This window comes from Caloenas nicobarica, chromosome 1 (assembly GCF_036013445.1).
Source record: "Caloenas nicobarica isolate bCalNic1 chromosome 1, bCalNic1.hap1, whole genome shotgun sequence".
Classification (NCBI taxonomy): Eukaryota; Metazoa; Chordata; class Aves; order Columbiformes; family Columbidae; genus Caloenas; species Caloenas nicobarica.
In genome coordinates this window covers 148,425,343-148,450,713 of record NC_088245.1, presented here as the reverse complement: position 1 = coordinate 148,450,713, position 25,371 = coordinate 148,425,343, and the positions used below count along the sequence as shown (strand labels likewise).

Here is a 25,371-nt window from a genome sequence, read left to right as displayed (position 1 = left end):
GGAGGGAGCAAGCAACCTGTCCACACTGTTTCAGAAGGTATCTGGCTCTCGGTTTTGCTGTGAGGAGGAGAAGGTGGTATCCAGTTAAAGCAAATGGACCAAGCTACAGACTATTGCCAAAGGTGTGAGTTTGAGTGAAGAATTTATGAGTACTAAAGCAATTTCTACCGACACCAGAAAGGCTTCCTGAAGCTTCCAAGGAAACCCTCAGAAACACCTTGGATCTTCAACAGCCATTAAGCCCACAGTCTGACCCAAAGAGTTGTCTCCAAGAGAGGCCGTCCCGCACAAAAGAGTGTAGCTAATTTAGCTGCATAATGGAGAGAGTTCTGAAGATGCACATGGGCTGAATTAAGGCCTCCACAGGAGCCTTTGGCTCATTCCTTGTAGAGTTTATTAGTTGCTGCTGCACACATGGTTAGGTTTGCTGGAAGAAGTCCAGCTCTGAGGCACCTCTCAATTCCTCCGGCTTCTAAAAGTTGCAAGAAAGTGGCTCAAGAATATTGCCCCCCTCTAAGCTCTTGCGGAGAAGGACTCTCCCCTGCAGAGAAGCAGACAGGGTCTGGGAGGGGTACCTAGTCAAGTAACTCGTGATTATTTAATTTACCTCCACAATTACCAGTGAGTATCCTAGACTGTAAAGGGGGTAAATACCAACAGATTTTATTATTTGTGAAACAGTATGTGATTGTGTGATTAAGGGCAGGAATATAATACCATATGCGCAAGGGACAGGGTTAATTTCAGCATTTCCTGACTAACCAAGGGCATTATGTTGGAACCTTAATGTTCTCCGGATGGCTATCATTTATATGGAGTTCATATATACACTTATTAATATTTGGCTAAAATTCATCCATCGTACTCTCTGACACAGTAATTAAAACCACCATGTTAGCTGCCAATAAAAATATTTTTGTGATTTGGTAATTATTCCAAACCTCATAGTTGCAGCTCTCCTACCCCCCACCCTTGTTGTCTTCCTGTTCTATAATGTATGAAGCTAATCTTGATGATGAAAAAATAAATAAGTAGCAGGGAAGACTGGAAAGCTTCCAATCACAAAAGCTCCTGAAATGGAAGTAACATCCAATCTGACCCACCACATCTTCTAGGTGGGCATTCCTTTCCTGACTTTAGCGATGCCTTCAGTATTTGTAACAGCTGTGGAATTAAGCATCATGAACAAGAAGAAACCAACATGCAGTCTTTATTTTTCCCCATCAGTCCCAAACTATTCTGCATTAAGTTACAAAGTGAAAACCAACACACCCTCAGATGGATTTAATTTCAACTTGGGCCCAATGCCCAAACTCCACCCCATCTTTTCCATACCATGCATACAGTCCCATCCTCACCCATCTTCCAAGCGTATGCGCGCACACACACATACACAGAGAACCAGCCACTCGTACAAGACAGAACCAAATCCATCTCCCCTGCTGCCTTAGCTAGGCTCATTGCTTTCCCTGGGATGAACAGTAGGCAAGTTTGGCTTGGTCTACAATGCCGATTTTTAATATTTGGGAAAATGAAGGCTACACAAAACATACATTTTCACGTCCTAGGTATTGTCTTCATAATGAACCTTTTTAAATAAAAAAGTCGTTTTACACAAACCAGGAAGATGTTTGTTAGAGGAGCCAATTATTCCATTCCAAAATAAAAGGTTTAAAACTCAATTAAAAATATTAATGCTGTAATTCAAAGTACAGTTTTGGCATAACTTCAGCTAGTGATTTAATTATGGCATATTGGCTTACAGAATCATGCAACAAACATGGATTTCAGAATACAGATGTACACAGCTTTCAAATACATACAGAAAAGAGAAACGTGTAACGGAAGCAATTAAACTTTTGCATGTATGAACTAGTACCAGGTCGCTGTTCACAGCAACTGTCTTCTCTCTCATCCCCTTCCCATGGATGCTGCATAAACAACTGCACTCTATTTTTATAAAGTGGAAATATGTTTGCTTGTATTCATGCTAAGGCAAGTAGTGGAAAACAGGAGAGGAGGTAGATTGAATTACTGTGTTCGAATGTTTGTTTTCTCCTCCACCTTGTACCATTCTCCACAAGAAGAAGCATAAAGTAAATGTTAAAAGACAAACGTATAAAATGTTGATTTGGCTCACTTCACATTGGGCTTTTGGTTGCAGAATTTTTTTGCCTTCTGTTTGCAAAACTGTAAAAATGCTGCTAATAGTACAATATGGAGAACCATGTGTGTACTTTCTAAAGAATTAAAAACAACTAGTTTGGACTAAACACAGTTTCTTCCTGTACCGATTTGTGTCCTTTACCCTTAAACAAGTAACACAAGAACTTCCAGAAGTCTGCCTGCATACTTAGGATTGCCATAATGGTAATAATGTATAAAATAGTGTTCCAGTTTACAATTGTCACTAAGATCCACTAGGATTCCTGTATTCCTTTCAGCTGTGTATGACTAGTCTGAGTGTAAATAAATGGCACGTCCTACCAACAAGAACAGCATTCCTGCCAATAAAGCAAAAAATACTCCTATAGGAGCCAGCATAAAAGACCAGCCATAGCGTACATAAACAGTAAAGTCTGGACAATCCATTCTTTTCATGTTTGTGTAGTTTTCCAGATCAGCCATCGCCTGGACCCAGATGACGTACATCATGACTACCAGCGAAAACAAGACACCTGGAAAAGAAACACCAGGTTTTAAAAACAGAGTGTGAGACAAATTCTGGGTGCACTTACTGTTATACCTAGAAACACATCAATGCTTGAAGCCCTGTCTGCAAGGCACGGTCAGTCACCACTGGATGGGTTTTGTCTTTGGCTTCCTCTAACAAGCACTTTCTCCATCTTGCTTCTGATTTGCACTGAAAGGCATACTCCCATGACAAAGGATATATCTGTTTTTTGTAGGCAGACTGAAACACAGGTGTGCTAAGGGACAAATTTTAGGTATTTATTTACCATATTGTATTCAGGAGCTAAGGGAGGGGGAAGGAGGGCAGACAGGATAGGATGACCTGGGAAAAAAAACTCACTTTTGGTTCCCAAACTCTGACAGTGTTTCTATCACAGTGTTTTGGATGAGATATGAAAAGGGAAAAGGGGTGGGAAATCTTTCTATTATCTTCACCTCTCTAGATTTTGCTTCTTTTTTCTTAAGAAAAGGGCTTTGTTTGGAACATACTACCTTCAGACGATTCTACTCAAATATTTTGCAGACAAATTCAGATGTATTTCATTCAAAATCCTCTACATTAGAAAAGAGGTTCCTGGGATAGGAACAAAACTCAACAATAATTAAATAATAGCTATGAAGCAGGCTACCAGTATTAACCTCAGACTGGATACAACAGTTTCCTGGAAATAATCCACCAAATAATTCACAGCCTTTTCCCAACCACTCCTCTGAAAGGCCTTTGGATTGTTTACACACGCTAGGAATAGAGGCACATGTCCCTACAAACTCTGTTAATCTCTTTGTTACTATGCACCAGAAGGAGATATAAGAAGAAAGTGCATTCTAAAGTACCAGTGGCATGCCTAATATTTCATTTCACTTTAGAGGAATGTGGACATTTGAGAAATGCAAGCCTGAAGCACAGATGCTGTAGCAGATTCTTCTGGAAAACTGAGGGCACAAGTCTAAATTTTTTGCATGCTCCAGCCTGTACCCACTTGCTCCTTGAGCTCCAGCTGTCACAGCACAGTTACAGCAGCAGGACTATCTATTCCAACAACAAAATATTTGGGAGACACCACTCCATCATGGTTTTATCCCAGGGTGTTTAAGTGCCTCGTTAAATCAACAAGCCAGTGCATACTCCTGGGAACACCTATTGCCAAATTTGAGTCTACAGGCTCTAGGGCAGCAAAGTCAAAGGTATTTGTGGTCTCTTCCCCATCCTCCTAAATACTTGCAATGCAAACTTGAGCAAACGTGACACTTGTGGCAAAACCCACAAATGCATTTTGTAAGCACCCATGGATGGGCATTTGCTTCCAGACCCACTGGTCCTGGTCACCTTCCATGGTTACTTTTCTTCATCCCCACTCTGAGATGCTGCCTCACCATCTCCATTCCCTGCCCTTCTTACCCACTTACCAGGGAGAAACTCTTATCACCTCTCCCTTGTTTGCTTAAGGCAAAATAAGGTTAGCTGCAGCAGTTTAAATTGGTGATCTGGTGACATTTTTGTTGGTGCTTTATAGTCAAAATGTAATAGCTTTACATTCTGGACATCCCGAACATCTGACAGGTGAGAGGTCACAGCTTAATGTTTGTGAGCACTACCTTTTGAAGCCCACCAAAAAATGAGCTGAAGTAGTTAACATGAGGCATAATAAAAGTGTGACTGAAAATCCCAAAGGTTCTGCAATTTTTATGAGGCTGAAAGGAGAAAAACTAAGTAAAGGAGGCAGACACATTTACTGCCTATGAAATATACTTCCAGGATTACAGTTTTTGCTAGGGCTCAAATTACTAACAAAGTTAAAAAAAAAATACCACTCAACTCTAAAAGGCATAAATTCAATTTTGAAAGTATTTTACGTAAGTAAAACTCAATTTTGATGGCATTTAGTGCTGCAATTGTATTAAAAATGCAACTGATGACACAATCAGAGAGAAGGATCACCTTAGGGCCAGATACAAAGAATGAGAAATTAAACTGAAGACTCTCCAAATGTAAGTCAAATTGAGCAGAAGATTCCTCTAACAGAACATCTAATGATAACAGATAATGTAGGCAACACAGGAAAAATAGAACCAGAGGCAGTAACTTTTGACGTAAAAAGTAAAAAGATTCAGGACCAAATTCATAAATGGAGTTATTAGATACATGGAGTTTGTTCAAGGTTTCAAAATTTCAGCCAAAAAAATAAAAACTCTAGCGCAAAGATCTGATAATATAGCACAATCCATATGAACATTGGAGTCTACCTCTTCAGATGGCTATGCTTGTGCATTTTCAAATGTCTGTAGTCTGCTATTTACCCTCTACATAAGGGCAAACTTTGTCCAAAACACTAGTAATTACAGAAAGTGGTGATGTATATTCTCTTACTGTAGCAGCAGGTAAATGTAACCAGGCCTTGCACGTCTGGAAAGCTTTTGACCTCTGGCACCCTGGGCTGACACAAAGCTAAACAACCCAGTTAGTCAGAAACATCTGCCATAAAAACAAGACTCAGAGGTGCTTTCATCACGAAATGGGCACCCCTTGCTCTCCGGGCAGTCTGAAGCGACATCTTCTAGGTGGTTAAACTAGAGCCAAGTCCATGTCCGTGCAAAACAGCAAGCCAGTGCTGCCAGTGGTAAAACGGCTTCAGGGAAGCTGAAATCCATTGGGTGATTTCACAGCAAGCTGCTAATACCTGTGTGTGGCAAATTGTTGGGTATGGAAATTTGCTGAAGAAATGTATGTCAAGCAGAGATAAATGTCCTTCTTTAAAAGAGAAGGAAAAGGGAGAATATGTAAACCCTCTTAGTTAATTGAGGCTCTGAAGGAGTATTTAAGGATTCTCATTATCTGCTAAGGGAGGCTAATTAGTAAGTTTATTGCTTAGTTTGTTCAAGAAATGTCTTGAACAGTAGAATCAGGCTACGTAAAAACTGACCATGTCCTGTTGCCTCCAACAGCATTTCATTCATTAGTGCTCCTTTTGTCGAAGGTTCACAGAGTTAAGATTTCATGGGAGTTAAGCACATTCACAGAGGTTTACTGAGGCTCCTGTGTGCTGCAAATGGTAACAGAGATAAAGGAAAACAGGAGCATTTATTAACAGGTAGACTCTGTCTTGTCCATTTGGTCTTGTTTCCTAAGACGTTAGAGTACATTAGAAGCAGTGGTGAGAGCAGAGAAGCAGACCTTGTACTTCTATTATCACTAATGCATCTACTTAAAACGTTTGATGTTTAGGGCCAGAGGCATTAGTTCCTTCCTATCCATTAAGCACATGTGCAAGTCTCTTTGACTTAAATGGTTTTTCCTCCTAGCATCCACACTGATTGCATCAAAATACCTCGTTCAAAGTCAAGTTATGAGCTTAATGAATGGTTACTAGAGCTTAAATATTTATCTGGTTGTTAGATTCCAAAAGAATAGTGTTTCTTTTCAGATTATATTACTATATTTGCATTGTCTTATTTTAACAAAATGGAGGGATGTTAATGGTTCAAGAAAGTTTTGAAGAATAAATAGTAACAAGAACAGAATACTATTTGTTCAGTGGATTGAGCAGCATAACACGTGAAGTATTTTTTCCAAGACAGAAGACAGCCATTGGGTCTATGCATTATGAACCATAATAGTCATGTCAAATAACAGTCAGCACTTTATACGGTCTTTACAAAAATATAGGTCAAAAGCTGGATTTATCTCCATTTCGTAGAAATTAAAATGAGGCACAGAAGCAACTAATCTGATATTCAGCGGGTCTAAGTATCCAAGCTTTGCTCTCAACTCTGGCTTTCAAAGGAGTTTTGCTCCTCAAAGCCAAGGCAGATTTGCTTAACACATAAGACATACTGTACCAGATTTGCTAATAAATACAAGTTCTCTGCCTCTCCATCCTTCTACTTTGTTCGTACACGTACATTATTTCTGCAACATTCTGCTTTGGTTATTTATACCAGTTGGTGAAGTTCTATTCAGTGGAGTGTACTTAAACAAAAGGAAAGGCATTGGACTGAAGGCAATACAAAATCTTGTTAAGCAGTTGTCTATCTTGGTCTGCTTAAGTGTTTTAAACTAGACCCCATCATTGCAAAATTTCACTGCCTCAATTTATATGTAGGGAATACGGCATTTTTGAAGAAAAATCATATATCGCAAAAAGTTAAAAATTAGCCTATTTCTTTACCTCACCCCAATCACAAGACCTGAAGTCGATTGTGCAGAATCTAGTACAGAGGCTGGAATCCTAGTAACTCAGAACCATTGGGAGAGCCCATGCAAAACTGAAGAGAGGTCAGAATTAGACTCTTTAACTGCTGGAGAGTATTTCCTTAGATAAATTTTACACTGCTTGTGGAAGACAATGGGAAGAATTCCTCTATTTATGTAACTACACTACTGCTATTCCATCCTACTGTATCCACAGGTTTGCCACACCAGCTTATCTCTTTCCTTCAGAATATGTCACGCCAGTAAGAGTTGAGAAAGCACCTATTTGAAGTGTAATAGGAATGCGTATCCATTATGAAGGAGAATATACTAAAATGAATATATATTTATTCTGGGAAATCTGTTGCTGCACTCCTACAGACTATCTATTGTGAATGTCATGAACTCTCATATTCAAGCTCCAAGGCAAAATTACTGAGACTGAAAAAAACCTCCACAATTTAATGAAGCAAATATTTTTAGAAACAATGTGTACTGTAATGTATTTCTAAATTTTCAGCATTTAGACCTTTTGCATAGTGTGGTGGTGTCCATTTGCCCTTGCCTTTTAGTGAATATAAAATAAAACAGCAGTTGCATGAATCGGGAGTGGTGGGGGAAATTATTCCTAGAACATGAAATATGTCTGAGGGAGATTAAGAGAAATAAATACTTCCCTCCTTCTCCTTTTTCTTTCTTTTCTTCCATTTTGCATTTTTTTAAGAACACACATGTTTGATATACAGCTCTGTGCAGTGTGATAAGACATGGACTTCTCTGAGGTCACTCTTTTCTGTCTTTTGCATTTATTCTTTTGAATTTCTTTCAAAGAAATACTTGTGCATATTGCAGAGGAGAAAGAATAGAGAACCTTTGGAAATGTCTATGAATTCAAGAAGCAGTTTGCTGGCCTTTAGTACTTATTCTTCCCACGTAGAAATGCCTTTCACTTGTCAATGGTGAATGGCTGTTTATGGCATGAATCTTTTACTATGCAGACACGAAGACAACAGGTGCTGGAAAGAATGATGTGAGATTTTTACTTGTGCCTAGAAGTTTAGAAATCTTTATCTCACTTGAGGAAAACTTGTATGTGTGTCTATTTTTTTTCCAATTGCATTTTTGTGTCCTTTCCTTATTACAGATTCTACCACCTACCTTGGCCTCTTGCGATTTTATTTAAAAAGGATGGTTGACATTCCACTCTGAAGTACGTGCAGAGGATCCCACTTAAGAGTTATGGGAGTTGGCACCAATCTCTGAAGACAGATTTTTGTCCTCATCTAGGAGCTAGAATTAAATATCAGCTTTTTTCACTCTTTTGGCAGGAAGTAGAAGTCATACTTCTAATCTTGCTTCTTCACAAGGGTATGACTCTGTAATGCTCTGTGCATATCCTGGGGGATTGCTTGTTTGACATCAGTACAAGACAACAGTTTTTACTGCCACCCAGGCAGGAACAGGCCCAAGGTAATTACGGACTTTATTGAAGGCTGCTTTAAGTGATTATTTTATGGCAGCTTTCCCTTCTTTTCCTATGATCTTTGAAGCAACTGTAAGGCTTTTTACAGTTTGCACTACTGTAGCTGCTCTTGCTCCATCCTCTGATATTGTAGACATGGAGGTGAGGGTGCAAAGACAGTGCTCAAATCACTGATTTTTGTATTGTTGAAGAGATATGCACTTTACCCCACAGATGTAGCATCTGCAGTTTCACTTGCAGCCTCAAGTAGTTAATGTAGTTACAAAGCTTAATGGGGAAAGCTGCTAGTCAATAAGCTGCCACCAATACTAATAATTGTTTGTACCTCTCCATTTTGAACTAGCAACTGCACCACTTAGTAAGAGAAGTGGGCAGCCTTTCTTAAAGTTTGGGATGAAGAAAATGCAGGTGTGTGACCCTGCCATAGATCAGACAGCAGAATTGCTCTTTGGGTAGGTTTGCTGCTTTTCTGGGGCCCAGATACGCCATACTATGGAGAGCATTCTGAGGCTCCTTTGGCCCTTGGAAACCCTTTGCAGTTCATCCACATGGGCACCAGTGATGCTGGCAGAGAGACCTCAAGTCCTTGAGGGCTCTGAAGATGAGAGATAAGGGCATGGGGTACTGGTGATGATGTTCTCTAACCTGCTGCCCAAAGGATAAGACTTGGGGAAAAGTTGGCACACATTGATGCACATCAGCTCCTAGCTTTGCAGCTGGTGTCACAAGCAGGACTTTGGCTTCCGTGACCGTGGTACCCTCTTTGAGATACAAGGACTGCTGGGGAGAGATGAGACCCATCAGGCAAGGTAAGGCAAGAGCAACAAGCTCAGTAACCTTTTGAGAAGAGATACAAGCACAGACCATTGGCAAAGGAACATCTAAGCCTCCAGATAAGCAGGGGGAAGGGAATGAAGAGCATATGCATGGGACAGAGCAATGAGGGAGGCTTATACACTTCCATTGAGAGAGCAGCACAACTGGAAGCCCATCTCAAATGCCTGTACACAAATGAACTCAGCGCTGGAATAACATAGGAGGAATTCAAGTTCATGCAGTCACTGGATGATGGATGAGACCACTGCAACCGCAGATGTGATAAGACAGCTTGCTAGACTGGAGAGCTGTGTTGGACGGATACAGACTCTTTAAGGACAAGCAGTTAAGATGGGGTGGGATGTATGCAGTCTGCACAACGAATATGTTGAATACACAGAGTTCAAAGGAACAGGAACTTATGGATTAAGATCTGCAAGGTGGACAAAAAGGGCGTAGTCATGGCGGGAATCTGCTACAGGCCAGGCAACCAAGAAGAAGTATACTAGAAAAAGTTATGATTTCTGGTTCCCATGAGGGACTCAGCCACACCGACATCTCCTAGAAGGCCAAGATTGCAGACTGTAAGCAATCCAGGTAGCTGGACTGAATCAAGGCTAACTTTTTGAAATAGATGTGGAACAAAACAACTAACAGAAGTGCTTTGCTGCACCTGCCACTTACAGATGAGGAAAAACTGGTCAGGAATATGACAAATGATGCTGGCTGTGGTTCTAATGGCCATGAAATGGCAAACTTTAGTATCCTGGGAGGAATACAGAAGGTGACTAGGAGATTAAAAAACCCAGAACTTCAGGAGAACAGTCTGCTCAGAGAACAGGTAGGCAGGATCTCAACAGAGGCTGCCTTCAAGGGCAAAGTATATCTTGAAGGACAAAGGATGCTTTGAAGGACAAAAGGGCCCAGAAAAACTGATTCTTCCTCACAGGCAACTTTCTTAGAGCACAATAACAGTCCCTCTCAGTATGCAAGAATTCAAGTAGGTCTGGCAGAAATGAAAGTTAATGTCACACAGATCTGCATTAGTAAGAACACAGTCAGCGGGTTTGAAAATACTCTTGTTTCCCTTTACTCAGCACTTGTGACATCACATCTGGAATACTGTGTCCAGTTTGAGGACCCCCTGGTTAAAGAGAGATACTGATAAACTGAGGTGATGACCAACAAGACAGTTAGGGAGATAGAGGAAGAGGCTGAGTGAGCTAGGGAGTTTTGGTCTGGAGAACAAAACAATCTTCAGCTTTCTAAATGGAGTTATAGAGAAGACGGAAATAGATTCTTCAGACACATGCACACTGAAAGGATTAGATACAATGGTCACAAGCTGCAGCAAGGATAATTTCAGGTGGATATAAGGAAAAAAAAAACCACAATAAAGTTATTGTAACTGGGACAAGTGCGTGCGCTGTGGAATACTAAATATCTTCGCTTTTCAACAACAATGGTAATAGTAAAAATAACACAGGTCTTCTCTGAAGGCCTAAAGTTGAAAGAGAGTAAAAAGTCAGGATTTCCCTTGAAGAACGTCTTCTCTAGAGGGACAAAGGGTGACAGGGGCAAAGAGACAGGCCCAAGGTCACACACAGGGAAAATAAAGCTCACTTAACTTGACACATCTGAAAAAAAAATAGTCTCTCCAGATTCCCTCAGTAAAGGAAAGAGAGGTGTAGGGCTCCTCCATAACACATTCACCTGACACATACTATGCCCCTCTTTCAGGATGAAATTAATTCCCAGGTGGGGGAACTTCTCACACAGCTACCATTTTAACTGTCAATTAATGTTATTGCCTCCTGCAGGCCTCCTAGGGAAGCCAAGGGAGATTAGCCCTGTCTAAGTGAGGGAAGATGATGTGACCCAGAATGGAGAACACACACGTCTCTTCGGACCTGTGCCCATCAGTTCCTGGTGCCTTCCAAGTGCCCGTTTCTTCTCCAACAGCCTCTGCTATTTCCTAGTGACAACTGAGGTTTTCACAGAGTACAAATGCACGAAAAGAGCAGGACTCACATGGGCTCCTAGCCTGCAAATTAGTGACAGAAAGCATTGAAATATCTTAGGATTTCCATCACACTATGAATATTTTTTGTATGTCTTCTAAAAGAATGAAGGAGTAATTCTCAAGGGATCGAATGCAAGTATGTAGGAGATTTTTCAGCAAAAATGTTACAAAATACTTCCCACACTTCACTGATGGTCCTTTAAAAGGGAACAATGATCACTAGCTGCATATGCAGAGCTGTGAGGTGAAGTGGGTAAGCAAGGTCAGCAGGTCAGTGACAGAAGCAGAAAGAGAGCCCAGGCCTTTTGGTCCTGACACGAGTGGCTCTATCTTGTAACACAATTCTGTTCTCACAGGAATGCTTCTCATCAGACTTTATACAAAAGAGAACAGTGATTGAGCACATACTGTCATTTACATCCTACACAACTGTATCTCACACACCAGAGTAGCACCTTCCCAGGCTTTGCAAGGTTAGCAGAACAGCGTCCCAGACATCTGTCCATATCAGCTGAATCCTGGAAGGGGGTATCCTTTGTGGTACGTGTGAGTTGCGAGGAAGGAGGGAATTCAGTTATTTGTTATCTTCCAATAGCAGAGTTGACAGCTCCCACTTACTCATATGTGATAACTATTTTGCGTACACCAATCATATACAAAACATTTATCCCATATTGGTCATGTGAATGTACTATGTCTTATGACTTCTTTAGAAGCAGCCCACCATAATCATCTTCATTGCTTTTGTGTCACTGATAAAAAAACACTCTCCTTAGCTAAAGCCCTTAAGAATCCTATAAGGCAGCATCCCTAAAAATGCATTTTTTCCTGCTAAAAAAGGTAGATTGAAATTGCAGTGTAATTCCGTGATTCATCTTGGATTTTTTTATCTCAATCCAAAAGTAGCTTTTAGAATAGTGTCATAACTAAATAACTGTGGAAATAATTGTTTCCAAGGCAGGCACTCCACAAACCAAAGGGTAGCATCACATGCTTTTTCTTTCTTTTAACCATAATTAGTACAATTTTTGATGACAGAATATGGGAGAAATACCTAATCCTTTCTATTCTTTAATTGACTGAGCAAACTGTATACCCACCAGCAATGATGTAAAAGCCTCCTCCTGCTTTGTACAGAATGTGGCTGGCAAAAGGAGCTGCACAGATGATGAAGAAACTAGCCAGCACAATAGTGAGCACTCCCAGGAGCATAAGAACTGTCCAGAAACCTCGATAAACTGGAGAAAGGGAGGAAGGAAAAAAGAATACAACACTCTTTAGAACTCAAACAAGTGACATATTTGGCTAACAAAGATTTTTCTTTTCCCTTTCTCTTTTCACTTTCCTTATTAACAAATGAAGCATTCGTTTCATTGTGCATATATGTTGTATGTCATGTGGACCAAATTAGGTTTGAATGCCCGTCCTTATATGATGATCATAGAAAATATGTTGTAAGCTACCATGAATGAAATCCATCTGCTTAATATTTAGCAGTGACTTGCAACACAGCAACTTAACCAAATTTACGCTTTTTGGAGAATGGTACACCAAAGCTGTAGCAAAGATTCTTGGGGATAAATGAGTAGACTGACAGGATTCAATTGTTTTACAAAAATTGTCTGGGAGAAGGAGAGAGCTGTAGCATCTTGACATTCTTAGTGCTCAGACCACATCACCAACAGCAATCCTTAAGTTCTCTACAATTTAAAACTGATTAATTCTCCCTCCATACAGTCATATTCAATAGAAGGAAATCTAAAGCAGCAGACAGGAGAAAAAAAAAATGTAAACCAGGTTTCTGAAAAACAGTTAAGTATTTTAAAGCAGCCTATTCCTGCTCTAAAGCTCTTTGTATTTTGTTAAATTTAAAATGTGATGTTTCAGAAGCCCCTGTTAGACAGTGCCAAGCAGTGCTGAATTAATGGATGCAGCTGGTGATAAATGAGCCGAGAGTTTGTGACATACTCTGGCCAAAAGAGTCTTTCTAACAATTATTTTTAGCTGGTTAATTGCACATCCATTTAACAAAGTCATCATTTTACAAATGCTACAAGAGTGACATAAATTTCTCCCATGAATTTAAAAATTGGTATATTAACACAACCCATTAGTAAAATTACGAGTTGCAAAGATCTCCATCGTCAGATCTGAAAATCTTGAAGCACTGACAATTCAGTCAGTGAAAAACATTTCCACCCAACTGAGGGAAAGCATTTAAGCCAGCTGGCAAGTCAGAAAAAGTGAGTCACAAAAGAAACTGCCACTTATCATTTGACAGCACCTACTTACTGTTATGGCAAAACACAACTAAGCAACTATTATACTGGTTCATATCATGGAAGTTTCAAATTCATACAGCTTGTTAGAGACAGCTATTCTGGAATAATTCAGGTTTGCTTTCATCTGAAATATAAAGGTGCACTAGACATTATCAGCTTGTGCTTCCCACTAATGTGTTCCAAAAATCTATAGTTTTTAACTTGACCAGCTTAACTCATGTTAAAGTACACACCATCTTGCTTTTATAAGCCTTGTAAATGTATTAGCTAGATCACATTCACATCACATTAGCTACACCTTTTAAATAACATCCTTTTTAATCCAGGCAAGCATTCAGAGATATAATTTTCCGCTACACTGATCAGCAGATTTGGGCATGGGAAGGATGGATGTGTCTGAAAGTTGCTGGCAGAAGGGTTAAAACTGTGGTTTAGTCCACATTCAATACAAGTCTTCTTTCCATATAAACAAAAAACTATGGAAATCATTTGTAAGAAATAAGACTGGTTTAACAAAGCAGTTTAGTGTGTGTTCTGATTTAAGTACTCCACCTCTTATGGGACTTAGGCACCTGTTTGAAGTTAAATACATAGTTAAATGATTCACTTAATGTAAATGGACAGTGAATGGAGACCTAGAAAGGTAAATCTCTCAAGTCCTTCAGTCTTGGGTCTCTGAAGCAATTTCATATTATTTTACTCACGGGGCTACTTTGCTAAGCTTCATCGCAGTCCCCAAGTCCATGGGACATTACTTTCTCATTTAAAACCTAATACCGCTAAATCAGTCTATAACCACCCAACTCTTTTACATGGATGGCCCAAGGTACTTCAAAGTCATGCTACATAATAGGGCACATTGGCCAAAATGGACCTTGAAAAACCTTTGTTTGATATCATTATGGTCAGTCACCTAAGTCATACAGCAGTGTTGCTATTTTCTGAATGGATGAGGATACAAGCTTCCCCAGAATTACAAAATTAGTATACAGTTTCATTATTTACTCTTCATACAGGAAGCCTTGAAGTCTGCCTTTAGTGAAATTTTACCCAAAAAGCTTGATTTATTCAAATATTCCTGGCAACTGAACACAAAAGGAGTACAAATGTAACTGATGAAAATTTGTTGAAACCTGTCTGTAACTACACAAGAGAAAAGATGTTTCTCTGCTCCAACAGCATAACTATTTTATGCATTATATGTGAAATACTGATTTGACCTAGCACCTGACATAAGCTTCCATTCTATTTCTTTAGAAATAATTATTTATTCTAGAGAATCATACATAAATTCTGATAATCGTAATATTGTTAAGGCAGCTAACTCCATCATTAAACATCAATTTGAAAACAGAGCAGAGTCGACAGGTAAAAAGTCTGCAATGATCTCAAATCTGCTACTTTTCAAGCAGAAGACTACCCCCTCTAATCTGCAAGACAATGAGTCATTAGGGTCATTTGTGGCACAGATATGAGGAAACATCCTAAGAGCACTTACACTTTTTCTTTAGTAAAGGAGTTAAAAAGCAACCTTCTTTCTGCAAAGGGGGCTTTACTTATTTCATATTCAGACCATTTTTGCACAGACCACGTTTCCCATCTTCTCTCCCTACATGGGCAAGATCAGCTCCTGCAGAGCTAATCGTTCAAAATTACAATGCAGCCCAACTGCTGTCATTTAGCTTTAGCTGACATCTAAAGATAAACACAAAAAAAGCTGGTTAAAATTAGAACTACGTAAGAATGAACTTACCCTTCAAGTCAAAGACTTTGCTACTCTGAGACTGAGGTGGACTATGACAGAAAAAAAACCAAAACAAAACACCACAACAGTAGATGCTGCTTTGAATTATGCTTTTTTATATCCTACGAAAAGGGATGACACTGAGATACAAGCATCTTGTTTCATGAAATAATGGTTCAGTGTACCTATACAAGGTGTTAAGAGAAGTTTGCACCATTTCAAGTCTCACTGAGGCAGTTCATAAGACAGCCCATGTTCTGGTCCAGATGACAAGGAGTACCCTTGCCTCTGAAAGGCACTTTACAGATATGTTTGAGTTAGTTTCCTCAAGTACATGCATTATTCCAAGTATTTCCAACATTAGAAGAAACAAAGTATAAGCACTACCATAGAGTCCGAGTAAATCTATCTGTAGTTTTAATCTTAGATATCATTGCTCTGTGTTGCAAGAGTGCTGTAACCTGTCTTGGTAAGCTGCCCTTTCATTGGGTACAACATATGCCTTGGCAGTGACAGGCAAGCCTAAAAATAAAATAGTACATAGAGGCAAACAGGAGTACACACGGTGCGCTTGTCTTTGAGCTCAGCATCGTTCAGCCAGAATACTATGGGAGTATTATAGCTGCAGGATATTCCTCCAGAATTGCATGACATGTAATTTTGCCTTGTTACTTGCTTTTCTCCCTAAAGATACTAATTCAGGTTCCTTTGGAGACTTCTGCATCATCTGAAAACTAGCTGAAGTATCTGGTTTTGAGTAAGGGACACAATTTTGGAGAAATGGCTGAAAACTATCAAAAGACTCCTTTTCTAGTATAGTACATCCCAGCATTGATCATAAACTGAAGCCACAGATTCTTATTTTAAGATGTTACTGGTGCATGATATGAAACAGAAGTAATAATATATTTGACAAAGTTACACAGCTGTGTCACCCGCAGTGCACGCCTGTTGTGTAGTAGCTGTGCACACCTCAGAAGCTCCATAATGGCTTACTCAGGAACAGGTTAATGACAAAATGCAACACCCAGCTACAACTGCAGATATTAACACCAACCTCATGAAACCATAGCACATTTTATTGCCCTTGCTGACTTCAAGTGTTTTAAAATCTCAGCCATAAGCCAATACATTTTCTGCAGCCTACCAAAAAAAAACCCAGCCACTTAATCTTGAATTCGATATCAAATACAAATTATTAAGCACTACAACGCTGAAAAAAATTTTGAAGCATATGTGAGTACAATGCTGCATAAGCAATACTAATGATAGGCAAAAAGACTTGGAAAAGTTGCCTTGAATTTTCACTGACAAGCTCATATCCTGAAGTGAATTCTTCCTATGATTTGACTGTGGACTGTATTTTAGAATATTTCTTTTTTACCTCTCTATTTAATGTAAGAGGTATCAAAATGCTTCTGACAAGAGGTATCCAAACATCACTTACAATATAAAATACAGTGAAAGGTAAAGTGCCTGAACTGCTCTAAATCAGGAGTCTCTTCTCTGCAGATAAACATCTCAGCAGCAGCACAGGAGACACACCTGGCATATAGTAAACCTTTCAAAACTTTTCTCAGTTTCACTCAGTACCCTTTACTATCCCTTAGTAGTAATAATCTTTTTTTTTAATAGCCTTAACAGTAAAACAAATACAATAATCACAGTATGAATACATCGTCTCTTTAAACACTCCTTGCTTTATCACTGCTTGGTGGCTGGGGAGTTCTCCCTTTGTAAATGTACTGTATAACAATCTCTCATGGGCAATTATGTGACTGTACTACCTAACATAATTTTTTTTTACCCTAGAAATAGGCTGCTGCTAACATTTCGCTGTACAATTTTTATTTTCAGATTTCATTGGTGATATTTTCTGGATTACTTTACACTAATTTCAGCCTAGGAACAAACCTGCCAATAAATTTGATCACACCATTTTAGATGTAATAGTTGCTCAATGGGAATTTCGCTTCAGTCCTATAAACATTCTGTATTCGACATTATATTAGGCACTGCTTCAAATGCTGGCAATGTGCCCAGTGCTGGACAAAATAAGATACTAATGGTCAGGAAAAAAAAAGTAATAGCAGCTACAACTCAGAGTATTAAACTAATGTGTCAGTGCAGCCCCATTAAACGGCTTCCAATTTAGCTTCAGAAGGTGCTGGGGCAATTGACAACAGTTAATAAACTATTGCTATTTCCAAATAAAGTTGTAAAAATAAACCCTCAAAAATAAAATTAATTACTTGACTAAGTGCTAGATCTTGCACTTCTTTTTTTTAGGAATAATCTCACTATAGCAAATGGGACTATTTGTACAAGTAAGGACTTCGTACACTTTTCAAAACAGGCGTAGTAGTGTCCTGTAGTAAAAGACAGTTTTTAAAAAGTGTTATAGTCCTTGAATGTCAGTGTTACATAACCTAATGACATGATCCTACGCATTAATCTAGCTAGCAATGAATTATTATTTAGGTACTGTACTACTATGTTTTCAAAATAGCCTGACGGGATAACCAATCTGATTATGATTATACAGATGTGTGTTTATTTTAGAATGTAGAGGTCACTACTCTGGCACTTTTATTGTATAGGCTACTTTTTTTTTTTTTTTCCTAGCTTGTATTTTGTTGCACATATGTTTGTGAATCATCATAAAAATGAATGTGCTGACAACACAATAAGGTGCTGTCTAAGACCATTTAATAGCTGCACATTGTAACAGCTGTCACTATAAACCACTTTACTCTAATAGAAAGTCACTGAAGTCAGGCTTCCTCTGAGTTTATTTAGATACCTAATTCAAGTTAAGATAAATGACACGGCCTGCAAATTTCTTTAAGTGCATTAACCATAAATGATGGTTAGCACAGCTCTGGACCGCACCTTTCACTGCAGGTAGGTGAAGTCCTTCCCACTTCACCAAGATATTTAACAAAACCACGGAATGAACAAAAACATTATAACTGTGATTAAAAGACAGAGAAAGCCGCAATTTCAAGGCAATGCTATCTAACCATTTGAAGCTGATTATGCATCTGACAGTAATGAAGGAAAGAAATCTGAGACATTAAAACATGCATTCAAATCCCTAATACAAGAGGCACTGCAGGCTTTTTCTGCCTCTGCATTTCCATCTAAGGCTATAATTCTTGACACCAAGAGCTCATAGTCTAGGCTTGTATGAACCAAGCCTTAGGTCTAAAGCTTTGTAAGGTGTACTCTAACACTAAACTTCAAGGTCTTCAGTGTTTTGAGTCTTTTGGGAACTATCACACAGACATTGCAAAACCAACATACAAAAAGACGTAAATAAGCTAAGAGGGGATAGATTGAGCCTGTTTTGAATTCTGGCCCAGAAAAGCTCTGAGCCAAATTCCTACTGATACTAAAGCCAGAGGAGTTATGTCAACAGAGAACTTGGTCTGGTCACTTAACTCAAAAATCATCAGAGATTTTATGTTCCTCAGGAAATTTATCTTTGCTTGAGCCCTTTTAACTGGATGGTAACACAGAACTCCACCAATAAACCAGACTTGTGTTTCCACTAGGGCCTGCAGTTAAATCTAAATTCCTCTGATAAGGTCCTGAAGTTTCTTAAGCCAAACAAGCCGTAAAAGAAGTCACGTGCTTTTACTTGCTCAGGACCTAACAGTTCTGTTAACAGAAAGTTAGAGGTTTCTACAAATATGTGTTGTTCACAAGTTTGATTTTTCTAACGAAGTTTAAAGCTTTTTATTCAGCTGTTTATTTTTCTATGAAAGAGCAACTAAGTATTTTTCAGATGACAGAATATTTTTTCTTATCCACTCCCAATTAAAAATAAGACTTGAGGGACTCACTAAAAACATAGTGGTAAACCTGTGTGGGAGATTTCTTTTTTTTATCCCCAAAAGTGAATATGTTGAGAAAGAGATATGAGCCATGAAAATGGTAATATTGTATCAAGAAACAGTAGCAGAATCAAAAAAAAACCAAAGGAACAATAACCTCAATCTCTGGGAGTGCCCTTTTGTTCTATGTTTAGCTGATGTACGGTATTAGATGCAGCCAGCTGGATGTACAAATAGCTGATGAAATCTTGTTCTTCACGAAATCAAACCAAGGGCTTTCGCGACTGGCTTTTACAGAGAAGCATTTCCTCCACTGTGAATCAAGAAGAGGATAACCTTTTAGTATTTCTTAATTTAGCAACTGCAGTTGCAGCGAGGTTTTAAAAACTTGTTTGGCAAATATCATGGGCAGGACTGTCAAACTAGACTGAAGAGGAAACAAGTTTTCAACTAAGAGAACAGACAATGACATAACCTTCTTCATGAAAAGTTGTGAAAGATTCTTAAACAAGCATACCTGCCCTAGTAAATAACTCAGCTTGGAAGCTGAAAATGAACTGGAGGAATAAAAAAAGCCTCTTCAGTTTTAATGAGCTTGAAAGCAATCCAAGTGTATCTATTTATATAGCAGGAATGGCTCTGAATACACTACCTGGGCCAGCATCTATAGTACAGTTCTGTCTATTTTTAAACTCCTAATATGAAATATAGATAGGAAAGTTATATTTGAGTAGTGGTTCTTTTGGCAAACATTAACTAAAATTAATTAAAACTTTGATGATATTCCTTCTCCTTTCCCTATTCTTTGTTTGTCCATTTCTATGTAATCATGCAGTATAATTTGAGGATCCTTTGTGAATGTAGGAGTGAATGGTGGAATACAAACTCTGTCTAGATTATTAGGAGCTGATGACTCTGTCACTTTCAAACAAAAGATAAACTGTTCTAGATGTGCTGTGAAGTTACAGATTAGATTTCTGAATGGTGAGGTCTGAATTCTTCGTGGACAAACACTTCATCATTTCTAAAGATTAACAGAACAATTATCAGTCCAACTTCTTTTCTTTTTCAGGTCTGCAGCATAAAAATTGGTTTCTGAAGAGACTTCAAAGTTAGCAAATGGATAATTACAGCTTTGGGACAGGAAGGGATCACTCAAGTCGCTGAGTCAGTGAGCTCAGAGATATTCAGCATCCATACATCACAAGTTATATAAAAAGTTGTATAAAATGTGTCAGAAGTGATTTACTTCAAGTACAGTCACACAAAGCCCTTGATCTGATGAAACGTGACCAATATTTTTAAGGGAAATCATAAAAACAGTGCTTTCCATGTATCATTCAAATATAAGGTTTTTAATTGCCGTATACCTTCCACATAGATTCTGTTACTGCACTAGAGTTTTTTCATATTAATATCTCCATTTAACATCATAAGGATTTTGAACTATTATTAAGAATATATATATATATATGTATATATATTAAAAGAGCTTGGTTCACAAACCAAAACAGCCCATTGCTACAGTCTTAGGCTACATTGTTCATGTATGGCAAACACTGTTCAGAGTAATTGCAGAGCCTTAGGTCCCTATAGTGTCAATGGAGAGAAGCTGGCACATCCAGTGGTTGGTGCAGTATATTTGAGTTAGTTGAATAAACTTAGTATCAAGGCCCCGCTGCTCCTTCTTCATAAAGTAAAAATGCGATATATTTCCACATGTGGCTATTTATTTAAAAAAAAAAAAATGAATACATGAGAAGAAGTACTTCTTTAATGCATTCAGCCCAAGGAAGTTACTTTTCATGTTGGATAAAAAAGGAAATGTCTCTTATTTAAGAAATTACTTCCATTCTGCCATCATGCTTAAAGCTAAGCATTCATTTAAGTGGTTTAAATATGTGTGTTGTAAAATGATGAGAAGTATGAAACACCAAAACTCTATTAATTAAACTCTGTGGAGCGATAAGGCTGTTTTAAACTGAAGCATCCAAACTGTTTTTTTGAAACTATAGGCATTGTATCCATTTGCAGCCAAAAAAATACTTACTGATTGCAGAGTCATAGGAGGTTGAGTTGTGTTCATCTCGGATAAGAGGAAATGGTGACAGGTAAGCATGTGTACAATTCTTAGAAGGTGACTGGTTAGCTAGAAGTGAAATAAAACTAAAGATTAATGTTTTACTGCCTTAACAATAAAAGTATTTTAAGCCTGTTCTTCAAATGGGCAAACTGAGTTTTGTAGGTCAAGATTCCAGGTTCTTTCCCAGGCAATAGCTTAGAGTGGATTTGGTTTGATAAGAGATACCAGCCTTGTTATCTAGCCAAGGATATTCCTTAAAGGGCAATACAGATTTGTATTACGGGAACAGTAAAGCAGCCTTGATGAAGGCACACTGCAATTTATATGCAATGCATAGGTATGCTTTTATATGCACATGTACCTTTCTCTTGTGAAGATTAATTATGTCCATCTCATTATTGCAAGTCCCACAAAAAACAAACAACAACAACAACAACACAACAGCAGCAACAACAACAACAAAAAACAAACAAAAAACCAAACAAAAACCCACGACAACAACCAAAAAAAAACCCACCCCAAAACAACAACAAACCACAACACGCCAGGAAATTACTTTTTCTCTTGTGAAAGAACAGTGAAAAGTATCAGTCATCTTCAGAAAGTTTACAGTCTCCACAAATATGACTTTAGTCTATGGAATCAATATCTCCAAAGAAGGGTAATTTCACTCCTTATATTAAAAGCTTATAAAAACATCACTTTCTTCCTTGCAAAAGATAACGGCTGACTATAGCTTAAACCACATTCAATTTTCAGATTCTTGACCACAGAATTCTCCAGATAAATAACAAGAGGAAATTAACTACAGTGAACGTTACATTTGCCACCTAAGACCAAGCAATACTTTAACGAAACACAGGTTACTGAAGTCAAATTTGTATGATGGCACCTGCATTTCACAAGGATTGTGGAAAACTTGCAAAAAGGAGAGGGAGCTTTGTACCTCAGAGGTACAGAGACAGGAAAAGTTTTGCTCGACCTCTTCTTCATCGAGGATTTTGGTTGGAAAACACTCTTTGATCTTCCAGAATCCTGGCATGTAGTGAAAGAAAGCAAAAGGCCATCTGTGAATTTATCAGAGGGATTCTTCTGGAGATGATGTGTGCTATACCATTTTCACAGTGGAATTGCCCTCCTTAACCCACTCATAGAACTAGTTGGAGAAACTGTCCAAGGAAAAATTCATGGATGATTCTAACCACTAACCTCTTTTGTCCTATGTTACAGAAATAAACAGTCTGTTTAACCATAAATCACAAGAAGCTGTCCTGATAAGAATGGTTAACAGGTTAACAGTACAGTCATAACACTCACTGTATAAGGTGATAGTTAAATATGTATGATTTTGTCTTGGGGCTTCTTTTAGTACAGATTACAAAAATGTTTGTCAAGAATTTATTTTAGGGTAGCTGAAGAACCTGATCAGCATAGAAGCCATACGAAATCTGGCGATTCATAAGAAGAAAAAAAAAGAAAAAAAAAAACATTTTGAGAATAAACTACTGTAGATAATGTAAAGTTACTTACTGTACCAGAAATTCCACATGCTAGCATTATTCTCTCCTACATTTCCACTAAACCAGCACCTCCAGAAGAAACCTTCATGATGGAAAGTAGCCTTCTCTCCCTATGGGGGGAAAATCAAAAATAAAAAAGAAGCCATTATCAAACATTTTTAAATGGTTGAAAGAAGCAAGTTCAACTGAAATTAGACATTGAGGTAAAAAACACCACCATTGCAATGAAACACAGCCTGTTTGAATATAAGTTAGCTGTAGCATATCTAAACAGTTATACTTCATTTGAAAGAATTTCATGTTGCAAAAGTAGTATCACAAAAGACAAATTAATTTTAGAGTTGATTAGAATTGGTTACAAGAGGTCTTGAAGCAGGCTTGTAAGACTCCAGAAGGTCAAAAAGAGCTTATTCCAAAGTTCATAGAGAAGTAAATTCTTACAGAATAAATACATCCAAGAAACCTACATATATAATTCTCATTATAAATAAAATGTCCATACTAACCCCAGAATCTTCAGGTGCATTTGAACACCTTCCTATTTCTGTAGCAAGAAGCCAATAATCAGTTCCAAATGCCACCAAAAAAAGTAAAACCCCCAGAGCTGCAAAGAAGCCTCCAAAAAATATCCCCACACTCAGTTTCATTATCAAAGTTAAATTAAAAAAAAAAAAAAGTACTTTTAAAATTACTTAAGATGAAGCAGTAAAATAAATAAAAGTTTTGGGAAAGTGACTAAAAAGCTGTTTGGAGAATACAGCTCATATCTGAAGAAGTTTCTCTTTGCTTGACTTTCTGCCTGTGTTTCCCAATGCCCTGTGAGTCGATTTGTGTCTCCTAATTTGTGTTCCATGTGGCTGACTCAAGCCTGACAGTTGAAAAGGGCCTTCTATTTTAGGACACTGATGGCAGAGCTTCATTCTGTTTCTCTGTCTGGGTGAGGCCAGTCAGAAATAGCTGACCTTCCCCTAACTAATCAGGGATTGACTTGAAATATTATTGCAGTTGTTGCATGAACATCAGTGGAGATGCAGATGGTGATGGAGTTGCGATGGCTCTGGCCATCCACATGAATTGTGTTACGGGGCACACAGTAGCAGCAAGGACTTCCAAAGTTCATGCTTGGTGGTGAATGTTTCCATGTCTGCTAGCAGGGAAGGAGACACATGCAATGTCTTGGAAGTTACTGTAAGTCATGTTACTAAATGGAGGTTGAGATATTTTTATGGAAGTTTAGAACATGGCAGCCAAATTGCCGAGATGACTTTGAAAAATCCTAATTTCTATTACAAATACAGTTAGATTTTAAAATCTACATCTTAAAGTAATGGCCTTAACAACACTAAACTAAGCATTTAACTATTTAATTTGTTCACATTCAGTTTATATGCATATATCACAATTAAAAAAAAAAAAAGGCTATTCTAAAGATGAAAAAGTGAAACCAACTACTATAGCACACCTCCCAGCACCTCATAAAGAAACCTCAGTCTTTTTGAAAAACTTTCCCATATGTGTACTTTGGCCATTTTGGAAGGTGACAAGGTAACACATTTGAATTTCAAGGACTCACTGCACAGGAATAAGGCTTTTCCAACAACTTTTTTTCATGCCAAGCAGGCCTTCCCAAACATTTCTTGTGGAGTACAGGGCATGCTCCTGTAGAGATTTCCTGAGTTCATCATGCACCAGATCCTGCAGCCCTTACCCCCAAAAGATTCCACTGACTTCCCATGCTGAGAAATTCTGGGATCAAGAGAAGGATGACGTCAGTTTACTCCAGAAGATATTTGTCACAAAATATTATTGCAACAGGTTTAGGTCTCCAGACGGACTCCGACTTCCAATATCCCTGTATCTGCATGGAGAGTGCAGCAGCGTGCTCAAGGAGAGCAAGGAAAAGACTGTTTCTGCCACCTCTCCTCATTTCCAGATAGATGAACCACAGATGTGTCCTGAGTGTTTTTATAACACAACATTATCTGCCTAATCCCAGATTTGCATTTGTTACAAGTCATATTTTATCCAGACTTGATAGTATACTAACTTCATACACAAACACATCTGATACTTTGTGGCCGTTTTGCAATGAACAATTTCAGTGAACGCAGAACAGTAAATGAACTTTCAGTCAAACAGACACTTTTGCAATATTTGCTTTCCCTGACAGCCACTGATGCAGTTCACTTTTCTATAGCAGAAAGCCACGTTTGGAAACATCACTTTGGAAGATGATGTTTTTCTGCTATAGCACAAAGTGATATTTTACTGGGTTTTATGTTATTAAAGAAAAATTTTAAAAAAAATCTTTAGGAAAAAGAAGAGCACATAGAATGTGGTATAAAAGAAAATAAGGCATATTTTAGAAAATATTTACTTAGGGATTAGAATAATGTGTCCAAAATACCAATTAAAAAAAAAAAAAGGATTTCGCTCAGGACTAACATGCCCAAATTCAGACAATTTCACATGAGTTGGATGCTTTTCCATTATAATCAATGGCTATCTAGTCAATACAGTCAGCGGAGCTTGGAGAGCAGCTCAGCACAACCTGGATCACAGAGAGCTCAGTGCCATCACTCAGGCAGACACCCAGCTCCAGCTGCTCCCCAGGGCATCCTGCTGGCTTTTAGCTGCCACTCCAGAAGAGCATATTTCTCTCCTAGTTTTAACCATATCTGCCAGCCCCAGGGTCCCA

General features: G+C 38.4%; 1 protein-coding gene across 2 annotated transcripts; it reads right to left on the bottom strand.

Annotated features, from left to right (window-relative positions):
- Window positions 1–1,490: 1,490 nt before the first annotated feature.
- Window positions 1,491–23,526, bottom strand: TMEM182 (transmembrane protein 182). Of its 2 annotated transcripts, XM_065633211.1 has the most exons (5): window positions 23,180–23,525; window positions 22,684–22,783; window positions 21,121–21,219; window positions 12,306–12,443; window positions 1,491–2,678 (listed from the first exon to the last, which is right to left on the bottom strand). In XM_065633211.1, the coding sequence occupies exons 1-5, from the start codon at window positions 23,318–23,320 to the stop codon at window positions 2,455–2,457; spliced, it is 702 nt and encodes a 233-aa protein (XP_065489283.1). In that variant the 5' UTR covers window positions 23,321–23,525; the 3' UTR covers window positions 1,491–2,454. The 2 variants fall into 2 exon arrangements, with proteins under 2 accessions (XP_065489283.1, XP_065489293.1); XM_065633221.1 differs by lacking the exon at window positions 12,306–12,443 and having other exon boundaries at window positions 23,180–23,526.
- Window positions 23,527–25,371: the final 1,845 nt, after the last annotated feature.

Coding starts and splice junctions, on each gene's coding strand:
- TMEM182 (XM_065633211.1), bottom strand. CDS start 23,320: ATGAAACTGAGTGTGGGGATATTTTTTGGAGGCTTCTTTGCAGCTCTG. Junction 21,220..22,683: donor CATGTGGAATTTCTGGTACA/GTAAGTAACTTT, acceptor TTTCACTTCTAG/CTAACCAGTCACCTTCTAAG. Junction 12,444..21,120: donor CTCCTATGACTCTGCAATCA/GTAAGTATTTTT, acceptor CCCTTTCTCCAG/TTTATCGAGGTTTCTGGACA.